This window comes from Sinohyriopsis cumingii, chromosome 15 (genome assembly GCF_028554795.1).
Source record: "Sinohyriopsis cumingii isolate HCF-2022 chromosome 15, ASM2855479v2, whole genome shotgun sequence".
NCBI classification, from domain to species: Eukaryota; Metazoa; Mollusca; class Bivalvia; order Unionida; family Unionidae; genus Sinohyriopsis; species Sinohyriopsis cumingii.
In genome coordinates, this window is record NC_142975.1 from 22,688,936 (window position 1) to 22,706,377 (window position 17,442).

At 35.1% G+C, this 17,442-nt stretch overlaps 1 protein-coding gene across 1 annotated transcript in view; it reads right to left on the reverse strand.

Moving 5' to 3' along the window:
• The window catches only part of LOC149781403 (28S rRNA (cytosine-C(5))-methyltransferase-like), a 122,676-nt gene that overhangs the window by 54,676 nt on the left and 50,558 nt on the right, over nucleotides 1–17,442 (reverse strand). Inside the window, exons 9-12 of the mRNA XM_089935500.1 lie at nucleotides 14,760–14,862; nucleotides 10,645–10,734; nucleotides 9,537–9,624; nucleotides 427–567 (exon numbers count right to left, since the gene is read on the reverse strand). Of these exons, the coding sequence (XP_089791626.1) occupies nucleotides 427–567; nucleotides 9,537–9,624; nucleotides 10,645–10,734; nucleotides 14,760–14,862 (422 nt within the window). The remainder of the gene's footprint in view (nucleotides 1–426; nucleotides 568–9,536; nucleotides 9,625–10,644; nucleotides 10,735–14,759; nucleotides 14,863–17,442) is intronic.

Sequence of the window (17,442 nt, forward strand, 5' to 3'; positions counted from 1 at the left end):
AGAGAGATATGCTGTTCACTTATTCAACTACTAAGATAATTCCATTGATGTTCACTCAGATAATGCAATTGCTGTTCACTCAGATATTTCCATAGTTCTGATAATCAACTATTATGTAATCAAGGCTGTATTTTAATATCACATTAAATGAACATTAGATTAACACCAAAATCATCTCAAAAACCGTCAATGATTACATACTGATAAACTGACTTAACTAAAATGAAAAATGGTTGGAGCGAATGGCAAATAGCAATTTAATAATCTGTAACAAGGTAGACTCAGGGACTTGGATTCATGGAAACCATCAATTGTAACATGTAGTTATAAATCATTCACAATCTCAGGAAATATGAAAATCATGACAATATGAAATTATTACAATGATGACTTTTATGCTGTTATTACTCTACTTCAAATACCTACCTATATAAGTAGTTTTGCCTCCAGGGGCAGCACACATGTCCAGTATTCTCTCGTTCTCTTGAGGGGCAAGGGCCATGACAGGCAGGAAACTGGCCCCTCCTTGGAGAATATAATGACCTGCTAGGTACTCTGGTGTGGCTCCTTCAGAACAATTGATATGATGAATCAATAAATAAAATAAAGTGCATGAAAAAAATACATGATAATATTTATATTTACCTCATGCAACATACTTCCAAGTTTTACAATTTCAGGCCAGTTTCAGTTGGTTTGACACTTACACTTTTGTTAGTTTGTGCTGTGATATGGATTAAAATTTTCCTTGCAGCTGTATTGGAAACTGTTATGAACTGAACATACCATGTATGATCTGTATGTATATTCTTCAACATTTCTTCCAAGTTAACATGATTTTCATGTTTCATCATGAATTTATGTCACAATGGGAAAAAAAACATTTCTGAGGGCTTTTCCAGTAAAACATATACCCTCTGGTGGGGAGGCACTTTCAAATTCAAACAATCCACAACAGAAGCAATTATACAAATTATGACGAACCAACAGATGTTTTTATTCAAAAAACATTGCCCCTCACAAAACATATTTTTTTATATAATTTTTATATAATTTCTGGCTAGGAGTTTTATGGACAGTAGAAGTGATTTTAATATTGGGTTGGGGACAGAAGCAAATTTAAATAACAGCTGGCTGTAATGACAAATACTAATGCCTGTGGAATCAATGTCACATTATTTCTGCCAACTTTTTACATTATATAATTTCTTCAAGAAAAAAATATTTTCAGCAACTGATACATCTTATTTTTATGCCTTGTTTCATAACTAATATAAAATTAGGAAAAGAAATACAGCATGTCAAACACTGTTTCATCATAAATTATATTTAAAAATGGCTACTTCAAATAAATGTGTTTTCAATGAGAGACTTTAATAACAGAACTTACAGCATCAGGGATGTTTTCTAAAAGATGAATTCTTTCTCAAACAATTCAACTTTGGTAGGTTATGTTAAGTTTTTAATGATACTGTGAAATTTCTCGACAGGTATAAACTGCATAAGAAAGAAGTAGCATTAATTCAAGAAATCATTACGTGGTTATGATACAAGTGCTGTTTCTACAGCTTTCCAAAATACATCTCTCCACTATTGTTGTTTCTAGCAATACTCTGAATAATATTTTGGCATATATGAAGCTGACACTTTTTTTTAATGTTAGTCATTAAAAAGTTTAAGCTTTACCACAACACTAATCAAATTTTACTAATTCATTATCATAAAAACTGAGATGGGATGATTTGTTAAAAAATACTGGTACCAGTAAACTGGAAGAGAATGTTTAATGTCATTTAATGTTTGCATATAATGAGCATGTGCTTCATCTGGTAATACATTTCTACACTGCCATAGTGCTTCTGCCAACCAATGCTCTCCATGTGCTTAATTGTGACATTGTATGGGGTGACGATCCCTATAAGCATTAATCTGTTGTTTCTCAATTTAATATGGTCCTTATCTGTGCATGAATATTGTTCTGTACTGAGAACCATCTTTCAGTCTGTTGTCTGAAGGGGCCTATGCATAGCTAGCTTGAGCAAGTTACAAAACTGTTCTTTATAGCTGTGATGTACATTTTTCCACATCTCATAGGTCTTTTCTCTTGGATATTTCTGTTCCAAATGAAGAGTTGTCACTAAATGAACTTTGCCAAAATTTCACTTTCTGGAATCAGCACTTTGCTGCCTACTATGCCAATTTTATTCTGTTCCATTACGTGTCTTAGTGTTTCAAGTCCATCAATGCGATAGTCTGCTCATTCAGATATATATATTTTAATCAAATAAATATGCTTACTTTTTAATTTATTTTTAGATTCTTATTTATTCAATTTATCTCAACCCTTATATTAAATTCCTACAAAATCCCTCAGTGCTGAATGTATGGAGAAAAGAAATAAAAATTGCACTCTACTTTGAAAATGCCTCTATTTAGGATTGGTAATAACAAAATACCAATACCTAGTTGGTTGACCATTATACTGTCTGTTTGGCATCCAGAATGTACACCAGTCTCATATTTAGCATCAATTTTGGGTTTAAAATTACATATTGCTATTGCCAGTAACACTTCCCAAGGTCCAAAAGACTGATATAATTAAAAATTGTTCTCATCAAAGCTATCATCAGCCAGTATTTGAGAAATGAGATCGTCATCTGACGATAAAACCATGCTGTGATTTAGTCATTTGGAGTCTTGTAGGTGGCCCTTATTATAAACACATATCTGAAAAACTTCCTTGATGGATGTAAGGTTAAAACTATGATAAAATGAGTTTTTCAGGGCCCAGTGTACCAATCAAATTTAGTTTAACAACTATTCATGTCAAGCCCATGTATCAGGATGTGCAAACATCAGCCTACCAGAAAAAAGATGTCGCAACAAGTGCTACAAGACCTATACTGGCAACACAAATTATGATGCGACCAGCACTTTAAGGGTTATAAGTTAAATAAAAACTGGATACTGTATAAGTTAAATAAAAACTGGATACTGTGCAAAGTACATTTTTATATGTATGAATCTGTTGTTGTGGGGTTTAACGCCTTTTTTCAGCACATGATAGGCTATGCATGGCAGCCAGTATTAAAGGTGGAGGAAGAACCCGGAAAACCCCGGGAAGAACCACCAACCCACGAGAAGCTACTGGTAAGCTTTCTCACATACCCACATTGGACGAATTCTATACTTGAACACATGCAGACAGAAGTTTGATGGCAGTGATCTGTAACGGAGAGCTCTTTAAACCTCTCGGCCACTCGGTGCCCCCTGTATGCATCTGAACTAATTTGTGGGAGTTCTTGCACTTCAATGCTATCAAAGTGTGTGAATTCATACAAATATAGCACTACTGTCCATCCTGACAGAATATATGGCCCCTGTTGTGTTGATCTGCAGTGACTCAGATGGGGGAAGGGGGTAAACGCAATTTTAAATATTTTTTTCTTTCTGACAAACCCACCCATATTTCATATTTTATTGACAAAATCTACACAAGAAGTTTGCAACACAACCTCCTATACAAGTTTTGTTACAGTACTGTGGGGGGGATTTTTACTAGAACAAACCAGACATTTTTTCCACAAAAATTGTCTAAAGTATATGAGACTGAGACTAAAAGTCTTGTATTAAAAAAATCTAAGGTTATCAATGGTCAATTAACAAACATAAATCTTTTTGCTATAAATATAAACTTGTTTTTTCTTCAATATTTTGAGATTTGATTTCTTTCTCAAAAATATGAAAATAGCATATGACATGGATGTCCTTACAAGTATGATGAACAAACTTATAACTCAAGTGGGGGCTATAACTCTGTAAAAGTTTACCAGAAGACAATGAAAATCAAACACGATATTGTTTTTTAATGTAAAGCCTCAAAGCAACTTCACTTTCAGTCAATCAAGTTATTCAAAACATATAAGCTGAAATAAAAGGGCGAAGTTAAAAATCAAACAGGGCTCCTAACTGTATCAAACAATTCCTGAAAATACTGAAAATCAAAAGTGACCTAGGTTTCTCACTGTAAAGCCTCGTATCAAATTTATTCTAAGTTACGGATGTCCTTTAAAAGTTAATGAGCAGAAACATAATTTGTGATGGATGTGAAAGCAAATTTTTAAGAAAATCACATTTTTCCAAGAATACTTACCCAATAACATTACATTAGGAATACTGTCTTGCTACTTCGCGAATCCAGCCCTACTAAATGACTAAAAATCTTCATTTTGTATCTCATGTAGATAAAGGGCAATAACTATTGTGCATTACATCCCCTTACCACCACCAGTTGTCACTATTTGAGCTGTGATATACTAGCATGGATGCTCACATGGTGGGGTGGTTAGGAAGGTTCGTAAATAATGTAATTGGGTGATTATTCCTGGAGAAACATAATTTACATAAAAGTTTGCTTTCTCCTTCAAATACATTCCCCATTCACATTATGTTAGGAGAATATGTAATAGGAGGAGGGAATGCTGAGCATCCGACCTCTATCTCATGTATCTTTCTGGGCAATGTTGGCTGGATTCTCCATGTGAACAATAACCAGTTCTCTTAATTACATAAGCTGCACAGCACTGGTCACTGTTGCCACCAGACCTACCAGATTCAAGGTTTACCTCTACAAAGCTAAATCTTTGGGATAAAAACTCAAGAATGTTGACTGCATTTCAGACAACAGTTTTACTACAACTCAGATCAAACATTACCTTGAATGCATGACTCGTAGAGATTGCACTAATCCCATGAAGCAACCAGAATATTGTGAGACTTCTGAGTATGCAAAGCGAATAACCCACATGAAGCAAGGGATTGAGAGTTGATATACTGTTTTCTGGCTTTCACCCAAAAAATGAGAGGCGTTTGCAAGTGCCACACTTTGTCTCTGTGCATTTCAAGTAGTGCTTGAGTGTGAGAACAGGTTATTGCATAGCTGCTGTGCCCTACTTATCTACTGAAGACAGCAAGAGAATGATGACTCTGTGACTACCAACAGACGGTAACCCCTTTTATGGCTACAAAGTCTAGTTCTGTCAAGAAAACAAATGATATAACAGATCTGAACTGAAGATAGTTCTGGTTGATGGCAAGAGTATGTAGCTTGTTCCCCCTTCATGCTGAAGCTAAAGCTATCAGAAGACATGTTTTGTATGATAGTAACTTTCGTGAAGTGTGGGCTAATGGCTCAAACTGAGCCATATTAAAAACAACATGACAGATCCAGTTGGGAATAGAGTATTCTGGTCGAGTGAGGTCAAACTTGGCTAAATGATCTGATAGATCTTTATCATGCCTGATATCTAGCGGAATGTGTCCAATATCATAGAGTGGTAGCCATTGAAAGGAATTGGGGTCCACTGTTTCTCCTTGATGAGCCAAAAATAAAGACAGCCAGTTGAGGGACTGAGGCACTCAGTGGATGTTATTGATAATGCACTAGTCCTAAAAATATGCCACTATCCCTCATAAGCCTTAAGAGTGGAGGATCTTCCTGCTCTAGTGATTCTCTTCAAAAATGAAGATTTAAATTGATTGTTTGGCTGGGCTGACCTGATATGAGCTAAGCCTGAAGAACGTCCAGGCAGTGACGGAACACCCAAATCTGTGATTGCTGGAGAAGATTTGGGTTGGCTGGAATCTTCATACTATTAGACAGATATATCGCTAGATCAAGCCAAGTAGATCGGTAACCTAGGATCCAGACATGTCCCATCTTAGAAGGGCTATAGAATTATCTTGTTTTTTTTACCCCATAACTTCTGGATTATTTTTGGTAAGAAGACTGGGTGAGGGTAGGCAAATGTCCACAACCCCTCCCAACTGAGTGACTGAGCATCTATGGCCTATGATTCTGGGTCTGGAACTGGAGGGTCAAAAGTGGGCAACTTATGATTGCACTTTGTCACAAAAAAATTGATCATTGAATGCCCTCCAAGTATGCAGATTCAAATACAGCTTGAAGAAGAGACCATACCATGTGAATGACTTGACCTTTCCTGGATAGAGTGTTGGCCAAGTCACTGAGTCTGCCAAGAATGTATCTGATTTGTATGCTGATATGGAGGTTGTCTTACCAAGGCAGAAACTGCCAAATCAGAACACAGAGGTCGTGTGATTTTGTGCCCACCTGTTTGAGCACAGAGTTGTTGGACATAATGAGCACAGAGTTGTTGGGCATAATAAGGACAGAGTTGTTGGACATAATGAGGACAAAGTTGTTGGACATAATGAAGACCATTCTGCCTGAGAGTAGATCCTTCCAGAAAAGAAAGGCTCTGATGAGAGCCTTCATTTCCAAAAAAGTTCATATGTGGAGGCCACTCCCCTTGTTCCTATGTTGTGCTGACAGCAGTGAAGTCTGGCAACAGTTGGGCACCCCAACAGCTCATACTGGCATCATTATTTCTGCTTGGGACTTCTCCGACTTGATCATTATAGTCAGCCAACCTGGACTGCACAACTGACGCAGGAATGAATGAATCTTGGGTGTGATCATGACTGTTTGATAAAGGGAATTTGAATAGTGGGCGCCAGTGTGCTAGCAACTTCATTTGTAAGGGGTGCATAAAATGATAGCTGAGTGGAATCAAGTCTGTTGCCGTATTGAACAATCTGAAGTGTTGCAAGAATTCTCTCAATGAAATCAAAGTCCTGCCGGAAAAGGACACCAAAGAGTTCTATGATCCTCACTAAGAAAACACAAGGAAGTTGTATGAGATTCAGGCTGATGATAAACTCCATACCCAGGTGGACAAAAAGCTGGGATGGTAGAAGGTATGACTTTTCTCAGTTTAATAGAAAGATCAGATGATCTAAAAGTGAGAGAAAATCATTTGATCCTTGGAGTAGAATAGAACTTGTATGTTTCTGGAGACGTCATCATAGTACACAGCAGTCATTTTAGATGAAGTTGATCAAAACTGCATGACGTGAGCCACAACCTTGGTAAAAACCCATTGGCTGATGTCCAGGTAGGACTTTGAACTGATAAGCTGTCATGGTAAGCAAAGCAGAAATTTCCATGATGTCAGGTTGATATGGACATGAAAATATGCGTCGGTCATACTGAGACTGAAAGCAAACTTATCCGGTCAGATGGAGAAACAGATCGATCTCCATCTTGAATTTAAGTGGTGAAATGAATTGGTTGAGTCCACTCAGGCCAATGATCAACCTCAACTTGCCAATCACTTTCCAAATAAGAAACAGCTTTGAATAAAATGGTCCGAGATTGTGGTCTTTGCACAATCTTCACCACTTGTTTTTGATGAATGACCATATCTACCATTGTAGAAAGGCAATCCCTCTACTGATCTGTCACTGCATCTGTGAAGAGGGGAGAGGAGGAAAGGAGAGAATGTAGGATAAATAAAATGTGAAGCCCCTCCTAAATGAACTGAATCACAGAATTGGTCTGAGGAAATGATATCCACTGAGCCTGGAATTATTTAGAGATAGGAGAACTAAAGGCAAAGAAACTTGTTTCCTTGCCACCTCTGTATGGTTGCCTCCTAGCTTGATTAGTTTGTTGTCTCCTGGCATTGTGCTGGGATCTGTATTGCACATCTGATTGAAAAGATTCCTTGTCCCTAGTCTGATTATCATCAATACACAGTGGCAAGTCTGGCTGTTTTAAAACGCCTGTGTGGGTTGAGCAGCAATTCAGAGGGACAGTTCTGATCTGCCTGCCTCCAAAGTTCTTTAATTTTCCTCCAAAGAGTAATGGTCCTCTGTGAAGCCAGGGTAGGATGAGGCTTGAGTGACACAGACATGTGTCACATAATATCAGGTTTAAGTTTGCCTGAAGCAGTCAACGCATTGGCCATTAAATCTAACAATGATGACAAAATGACTATGTTCTAGATTAGCATGGATCACATTTTTGACCATTTTGAAAACATTGAAGTGGACATGTGACCTGCTAGTTTTTATTTTTATTTTCTGGTCAAAGGCCAGGAGACCAGTACTGAAAGCATCTGAGTGTTGTTACAGTAATAGTGAACTGAGAAGATCACTGGTACTTGTCTTCCTGAAAAGGAAGTGTCAGAATTCACCTGGTCAGCAATTCTACCTGACAGGTGGTCACTGATCTCCTTAATGTTAGCTGATTGGGGAAGAAGCTGAAAATTTGGCATCCCTTCCCCCTGGTTGAAATCTATAGATACTTTAACTTTTTATTCTTGAGTAGCATTCTGAAGTTGCCAACACACTATAAATTTGCTCGACTGCAGCCTTGAGGCTATATTCAGTCCATTCCATGATTGGATCTTAGTATGGCTGACTTTTAGGAGCTTTGTTACACTCACTGTGTGTAGAGTCCTAAGCTGGTTCTGCTTGCAGCTCTGGATAAGCCATACCAGGTGGCAATGACGACTCAATACCATCCTCTTTGAAAATGTCACCAACTCTTCCATGTGGATAAGCAGTGAATATATGAAAGTCTGGCACTGCTGGAATAATCGGTGGTTTGCCTGGTGTATGGTTGGCCTTGATGCTGGCAGTATAGAAGACAGTCTGGCTATCACCAGTACTAGGTCTGGCTGGACAGACACATTTCTGACTGAAATCTCTGGCAAAGTATGATTATGTCACTGAAGGTACGGATGAATGGATGGATCTGTCACTAAGATCCTTGCATATCCTAGTTGGTCGGATCATTTAATAAAAAAAGTCCCTATGCTGGAATAGTTGGACAGCTATCACCAGTACTGGCCACTCCATGAGCCTGTCTGGATGGACAGATTTCTCACTGAAATCTCTGTCATGTTAAAGTTATGTTGCCGATGATACTTCTAAATGGACAGATCTGTACCATAAATCCTAACTGGCTGGACCGTTTTCTCAAAAGGTCCCCCATTTTGGATGGCCAGTGATGGCAAAGCTTTATTATGAAATGGATCCAATGAATCCAGTACAAACCCCATGCATCCTGATTCACTGGTCCAAAATTCATACTTGGATATGTGGGGGCTACTTATGCCCATTGGGCTTCCTAATATTGGGAGGACACTCCCCCAATGAGCTGGAATTGCAAGCAATGAAATTTAAGTTGTCTTGGATGTATACTGAGGACATATTGTTGTCTTCCTGAACTTATTCCATCTTTCCTTCACTTCAATGCCTTATGGACTATTGCTTTGAATTTTGTAGTTCATGCATTTAGTTGACATTTCTCCTTAAACAACACAAGAAAAGAAAACAAAGCATAAATTAGCATCTGGATAACTTGCTAATAATGTAACCTAAATTGCCTCTGTATTTACACACAGTGCATTTCATAAACAATAAAGGCTTAGTATATACAAAACAAGGATCATGGTTGACTTCCTTGCTCTGAATTGGAGAATGTATCTGAAGCAGAAATGGAATGATGGCTAATGATGGACTCTGGTAACATTAAATGCCCCCTCTCCCCCATAGATGTGGAAATGTTGGGTAGGGGTGGGTGGGCAGGAGCTTAAAACCTATAATTATGACCAAAATATCTGTTTGGATGGTAACAATGAACTATTAATATTCAAGTAACTTACCTACAGGGACTTGTGAGTCATAAACTACCAGGCCAACTTTTGACCACTTGCCAATTGGGTCTAGATTCACCCCTCTGTTGATTAACACCTACAATAATAATTTTGATATTAAATATTCCAAAATCTAGATCTGAACAAACATAAGAAAGATGTTCAAAACTGAAAACAATAAATCTTTTAAAATCATAACAAATGTCTTCTTGTGAAAGTAATATTTGTTGAAGTATGTATCAAGTTTATGCCATAAAATGCTACACTTTTCATGTTCAATACAACACCTGCCATATATGTCAGCTACATTCTAACCTACCTGTTCAAAAGAACACAAAGGAGAATGAACAATTATTTGTAAACTTCCAAAATGTATTTTTCTAATTAATATGTGTGAAATAAACAGAGAGAAAAACACCTGACACTGTATCTATAGAACACTAATAAGAAAATAAAACTTGAGGACAAGAAAACAAGAAAATATTCAAGTATGAAAATATAAAAAGCCTCTTAATTTCATAATTTTGACAAAGATGTTCTTTAATGTGCCAAACAGTTTCAAACAGTATTTTTCCAGAGAAATATATCATCAATTCTTCACATATTTTACATCATTTATTCTGTGTCATGGTAATTACGATTGTGAATGTGGGACATGGATGTTCCTGACAATGGCACTTTCTTAAAAGAGGAAAAGACCATGAAATAAAAGTCACTAAATGCTAAAGATTGTCAGGATGCTGAGCCTGAATTTCAGTTTTATGCTCCAAAAGTTTCGAAAAAAATGGTTCCAGGCCATAGCTACTGGAAAATATGGACTCGTTTGACTCGGCAATCGGTTTATCAGATTTCAACAGAATCCATAAAATGTTGAGAAAAAAAGTACTGCACTCAAGATTTTGTGACAAATAGATGTAAAGCTAATAAAAATAGAAAAATCAATATTAAAAAAGCCAACATAAATTTTAAAAAAAACATATATTACTTTAAGTAATGATATCTGCCATAATAATTATAAACCATCATGTTTGGGGAAAGAAATGGCATTGGATACATAAAAGTCCCCCTGCCCTCATTATTTATTCATCTAAGCTACAATGAAGCTAGTTCAACAAACCTGTGCCAAATCTCTCCTTCTTGTTTTTAGTGTATTTGCTCTTATTGTCACCGGTCTTTGAACTTCATTTGCTTCCAAAAATTCAACAATCTAAAATACAGAAATAAAAGGAGACATTTAATTTTAAAGAAGTATTTTAATGAAAACTTAATTCACACACACACACATACATATACATATTTATATATACATATATAGTCTATGTTCTTAGAATAAGTAACAGAAAAGAGTGAAAAGCAACAAGCTGTGTAAAATTCAACAAATAATTTATTTCCCTAGAACACAAAGTGAAAATAAACAGAAGAACTTATTGTATCGTGAATTAAATTCCAAAAATAATCCTAGAATTACAGATACATGTCCTAATAATATAAAGTTCTGAATACACTTTAGTAGAAATCCAGATTAAGTCCAACACTGAAGGTGTTGACCTGTATTATTGTACCAACAGTCTTTTGTCGAAATACAGTAACCTAATTCAAGGTTTGAATTCACTATAAATCCCAGTGAATGTTTCTGTCCAAGAATACAGTAATACCTCGAACATTTGCAAGGTTAGGTTCCAGAACCAGTCGCGGATCAGGAGGAATCGCGAATGTTTGGTACGAGTCACTAAAAATGCTAATAAATGCTTATTTCTAGGGTTTAAACCCTAAATATGACCCAAATCATGCTCCCAAAGCACTTTAATTTCATTTAAAAGTTAGCTTAATACATTACCCTTAAAAAGAGAAATAAATGGTTGACGTAAAAATAGAGTACAGTATCGCCTAATGGGTATTTGCCACACTAGCGCATTTACAGTACGGTACATGTATACTAATATTACCCCTATACTAATTCATTGGCTGCCGTTTTCTTTTGCACTCACAGTAAGGTAAAACCAAGTAACAAATGGGACTGTAAACTTAATGACTGATGTTTTCTTTGTCATTGTCAGGAAGGTAAACTAGGTAAACTTCATATGTCACAGAAGTCATATAACGAAGGTACAATTCAATAAAATAAAGAAAACATGTATGCAGAGGGTACCAATGAAAATTTTGCGAATCCGTGAATTCGCAAATCCAGAAACGCGAATGCACGAGGTATTACTGTATTATTTTTTAATAAGCACCATGTACTTCCATTGAATCTGCCCAAATGAACCTCTGGACAAAAAATAAAACAAACTTATTCTGCCAAATCTTAAGCATGAATGAATAATCTTTCCAGTGACAAGATTATATAGTCCTCTAGATGACCTCAGGTCACATCTAACATTTTCTATAGAAAAAACACTTTACCTAATAGAAATTAACCTTCTAGAAAGTTCATAATGTTTACAAAATAAAATGTTATTATTAGAAAGTTTGTTACAGTGGTCCCCCTCTTATACAGCGACCCCTTCTGCATTGAGAAAGTGGCCTTATAAGATGGGTGGTCTTTCCAGAGGGGGACTTCATTTGTGAGATGTGTCTGAATATGTGTATATAGTAGGAATGCTACATATAGCTTAAAGCAGTTAATATCTTCATTTAAAAGTAGCATTAATTATTAAAATGTTTGTATTGTCTTAAGAACAGAGAAATTTCAACACATTGTTTCATATTTAAAATAATTCTCTTTCCACTGACTCCATTGTCCCACTGCTACAAAATATTCTTCTTATCTTTTGTTTTTTACTTGAATCTTGCCGACAAAAAAATCTTTTGGCAAGTGAACTCTCCCTATTGTCATCAAGTCAAATAAGTTTTACTTTTCCTTCTAAAGTATTAATTCTTTGTTTATGTGATGACATGTTAAAGTTTTGGAATGATTTATTCCTAAGTTGCTAATTGTACAGTACTGCAATTTAATTTTGCAGACGAAACTTTCATAAATGAAAGACCTTGTTATAAAGGAAGTGATTCATGTACTGTCACATGATTTTTCAGTCTTTGTCTGGTACCCTGTTTTGTTCAAGGTTAATTGTTTCTCTGTGTGTATGTTAATCCACAAAATCCATTTTTTAGCCTATCTGACCATGTTATGATTTTGACTTATGACAGTCATAATCATCAATTTTTTAAAAAATCCTCTGTGTGATGCCCAAAGCTCTACCAAAATATTGCTGACACCATTTCTATCTGACCATGTTGTGATCGTGACAATTACGTCCAGTCGTAAACATCAATTAAAAAAAAAAAAAACGCTGTTTGAAGGCCCAAACTCTTATCAAAATATTGCTGACCCCATTTCTGTCTTTCTATCTGACCATGTTATCTTGACAATTACGTCTGGTTATAATCAGCAATTTAAAAAAAAACAACTGTTGTGTGAAGGCCAAAACTCTATCAATACATTGCTGACCCCATTTCCTGCAAATGTCAGCATTAATGCAATAATAAAATAGTAGTACATGTACTTTAGCTAACACTTCTTTCAGTAACGAAAACCTGACATTCAGAAACAGACACCGGTTGAGATTATCAGATTACTTACTTTACTGTAATTAAATATTGGTTTTGGACACATGTTAATAATAAAATGTGGCCACTTGTGAGGGGTAAATTTTACATTTGTGCACTAATATGTTGGCCGCTGGTCAAGTTAGAGGGATGGCCTTTCTTGAGGGATACTTTTGCACACAAGGTTATCAGTATCAAGGGATTTTGTCCACAAAGTGTGGGTGGCTGCTGGTCAGTGGGGACGTTCATGAGGTGGACCACTGTACTAACATTATAATTTTTAAACTGGACAATGTCAGGTACACCAGGTAAATTGTAGGGGAATTCCAATAACCTAGACCCAGATCCAATTAGTATATTTTCTTCTATTAATGCTGATCATGATATTAAACCCATAAACATGTAGAATATTTTAGCTATGTATTATTTTTTTTTACAAATTAAAATAAAAAGATCAACAATTCAGGTCAAGTAGAAAATAAACTTGATTTTGGACAACGTTCAGTCCAACATACAATGTTACATTACAACAGCATATCATGAAATAATATAAAAAACTTAAAAAACCTAACAAACAATGTAATTAAATATATATATAAAATTTGAAGACTTCATTAAGAAGGATTTGAAATTGTCATTGACGTTTGATGCAATGATAATTTAACTGGGCAATCTACATATTTTCTAAAATCACAATATTTCAGCATTACTAAATTTTAGCAAATCTTTAATGTCAACCTAAATAGCAGCATACAACTTTGGCTAATTAGCATTATGTGAAATTACAAACTGTTAGAGTTAATGGAAATGTGTGCTCACATTCTGAGCAGACATATATTGCTTTTATTTCAATGCAAGAGGATTGTCAAACCATCAATGTAAGATGGCTGTCAAACTGCATATAAAGTGAATTGCTGCTAACAATAATGGACGTTCAAATACAATCAATTTCTGAATCACAACACAGCTCTTACAGATATGTCTACCTCTGTCAAAAGTGTTTCATTACGTGTTATGACTTTTTACCCCAACATTTTTACATACTAATTAGCAAAATTACTTCCTTCACTCAATCTAAAAATACTGTATGCTAGTTTATATTTTGTGATGAACATTACCTCCACCTGCTGAGTTTTCATAAGTAAAAGCATGCATTACATTTAATGTATTTGTCAATGAATGGTTCAAAAAAATTATAAATGTACAAACAAGCAAGAATTCCATCTCCTTTACATAAACTTTCACACAAACTAACCATTCTGCTGTACTTCTGTGTTTCATTGATTAAATTGCTTTTGAACTTAGGCTCCTATTTTTATCACCAATAATCTTTGAAATTTGAAGCTCTTCAATGCAAAAAGAGCAAAATTGGTGGTGATCTTTATGTTCATTCATATACCTCAGGAAGAAATGATCTATCTACCTTTCTACATAAATATTTACTCAGATATGCATATTAAGTTCTATCAGTTTCAATGGATGATAATCTGAATAACGATTAGTGTAGATGCATTCATTTTCCAGATATACATAGCATTAATTATTCTGATTAAGTTTCAATATTCATCAGGTAAATGTTCATCCAGACTAAATTGATTCAGAAATTATGTAGTGACAAGGCACTTTGCTTTCATGGAGGAAAATGGTTGACTTAGCATGTATTACATAAAAATGTACAGAACTTACTTCCAAAGGAAAGAGCTGCATAAGACGTTCCATTAAGTACTCATTATAGCTATAGTATGTACACAGGTCTTTACACAGCTGAGAGAGATACTCCTTACGACCTCTGAAAAGGCAAAAGTGGAAAACTTGCAAGAAAGAAAGTACATACATATGTGAACTGTTTACCAAGTGTATGTAGCAAACTGCTTATGAGGTGTGTTATGTGTGATGAACTGTTTCAAATATATTGTGTGCAGTGAATTGATTACCATCTGTATTGGATGGTGAACCATTAAGAGATGTTATGTACTTCATAAACTGGTTACCAGTTGTGTTATGCATGATAAACCATTTACCAGGTATGTTGTACACGATGAACTTTTTATGAGGTGTGACGAACTGCTTAATGGGTTTGTTTCTCATGGAAAGAAATTTTAGCAAAGAAATGTAGTGATTTGCACTATGTGTGTGTGTGTGTGTGTGTGTGTGTCTGTATATATATATATATGTGTATATATATATATATATATATATATATATATATATATATATATACACACACACACACACACACACATGCACACAGAGGTCTCAATAATACGAAATCATGCAACACTCGGTTTTCATAGTTTTAATTGGTAATAACACTTGTCTAATGAAATTACCAAAAAACATTTTTTTTCTCAAACTGATCATCTGAGGAATGAAATATTTAGTTATGTAATTATATCCCACTACAGCCTGATTCACACCTCTTTTGTGTTTCAGCCATGCTTGAGAAAAATGGGACCAATGGTGTCCTCAAAATGGGCAAACCTCGTAAATAAAATGAGATCATTTACATGGTCTATTTTAACAGTTATTTGCATGAAAAACTAAATAAATTACCTTCTTTACATTACTGATGCTTCTAACCATACACTAACAGCATGGGAAAAGTCAAATTCTCTCATATCACCCTTCCAAATCATGGTTATCAGTCTTTGCAATGGGTCAGCTTTCAAGCGATTTCTTGAGGGTACATGAATGTTGTTTTGACAGTTGACTGCAAAGCAGCATCTCTTAGGAGCTTGATGATGATCAATGCACTTGATATGGTGTGTTAAAGCTGAGGTCCTAAAGTTCTAACATCCAGTCATCTTGAAGTTGCAATAATTTTATTTTCATATCAATCATATTTCTAGCCAGCTATACTCACATTTCAAGCCTTCTTGGAACACATGCAAGTAATTTTTCATCTATGGTTCCACCATTTTATGATCCAAATCTTCAATGGAAGTTTCATTTTGTATTAGTCTTTCATCTCATCTTTTATTTAAAAACAGAACATTTAGTTCGTGAAACAGTTATCATTGTTAGAAGTCAATTTTTTTATATTGTTCTATAACAAGACATTGATGCCATGATTTCACTGCCTGTAAAAGTGAAACTTCTTTTCATTTGTGAGGAACTCTCTAAGTGCCAATTCAGGAATTAAAAATTAACTACAAACTTTTAAACAATAATTTTATTAATAAAATGTATCTGTGAAACAGAATTTTACATCAAGTATTCATTTTGCTTGGTTGTCTTGCTATTGTTGATCCTATTTGTGAATGAGCTTGCTACGTTAAGGTAGTTTAATTATATTAAGTTAACCCAAAAAATTATAACAGTGTTTGATTGATTACTTGAAATGAGTTGACCTGACACTAGACCAGTTACGCAGGTTGGACTTGCATGCCTTTTTAACTCTTCAATTAGTCCATCCCCTTTTTTTTTTAAAGATGTATTTAACATGGAAATACAAGGTCAGCTTTTAATTCATTGCAACAATACAAAAAATACTTATGCAAATTAGGTATCAAAACACTATTGACACTTAAGTAGGTTCTCACAGAAAAGCTTGTGTATATGGCTCTTATGGTAGATTGACATATTTCACGTTTTAATACAGCACATTGTATTTATGATCATTATACTTAAACGGAATAAAAGACATAACTAAAACATGTATTTCACTTGGTAACAAACTTATTTAATTGGTACTTACTTTTTATTAAGTAGGCATTGGTGACAATTTCATTGATCGAAATTTCATTGCATACTTTTATTTATGGTGTACCAAGAATGTTGTTTGGAAAGAAATTTAAGCAAAATACATGACTTGTTATTAAAAGTTGATATTTTCATAATGTTGATTCAAGTTTTTGTTTTTGATGACAAAAGAAGAGATATACCAAGGTTTCCAATCACAATTTTCTTCATGTTCAACAAACGGGGTCAAAGTTTTGGTACTTTCTTGAAGAATAAAATGGGATCCACAACTGACCCCAAATTATAAGCAGGTTCATAAGTTATCAAGGGATTGGTGTAATTAGCCTGAGTTTAGACATGCATAGTGAGGATGAGTGTGAAGAGGTATAATTAGTCTGGGTTTCATGCTGATTAGTTCAGATTAAGGGGAGTTACCATGGTTTTTGGAAAGGCCCATCTAATGAGACATCAGTACTGATATTGTTTACTTATGTACAGCACTGGCATTCTGTAAAAATTTGCCTGTTGCAAATATGGACCTGTTGTCAAAAGACTAAAATTACCTTTCAGATAGCAAAGCCAAAGATTATTCTGCATGCTGTTTTTTCTCCCCATGAAACACTTTTACTATGGCCCTAATTTCTATAATGCTGATGTAGACAATTAACTCCTCCTTCTACCATCTGCA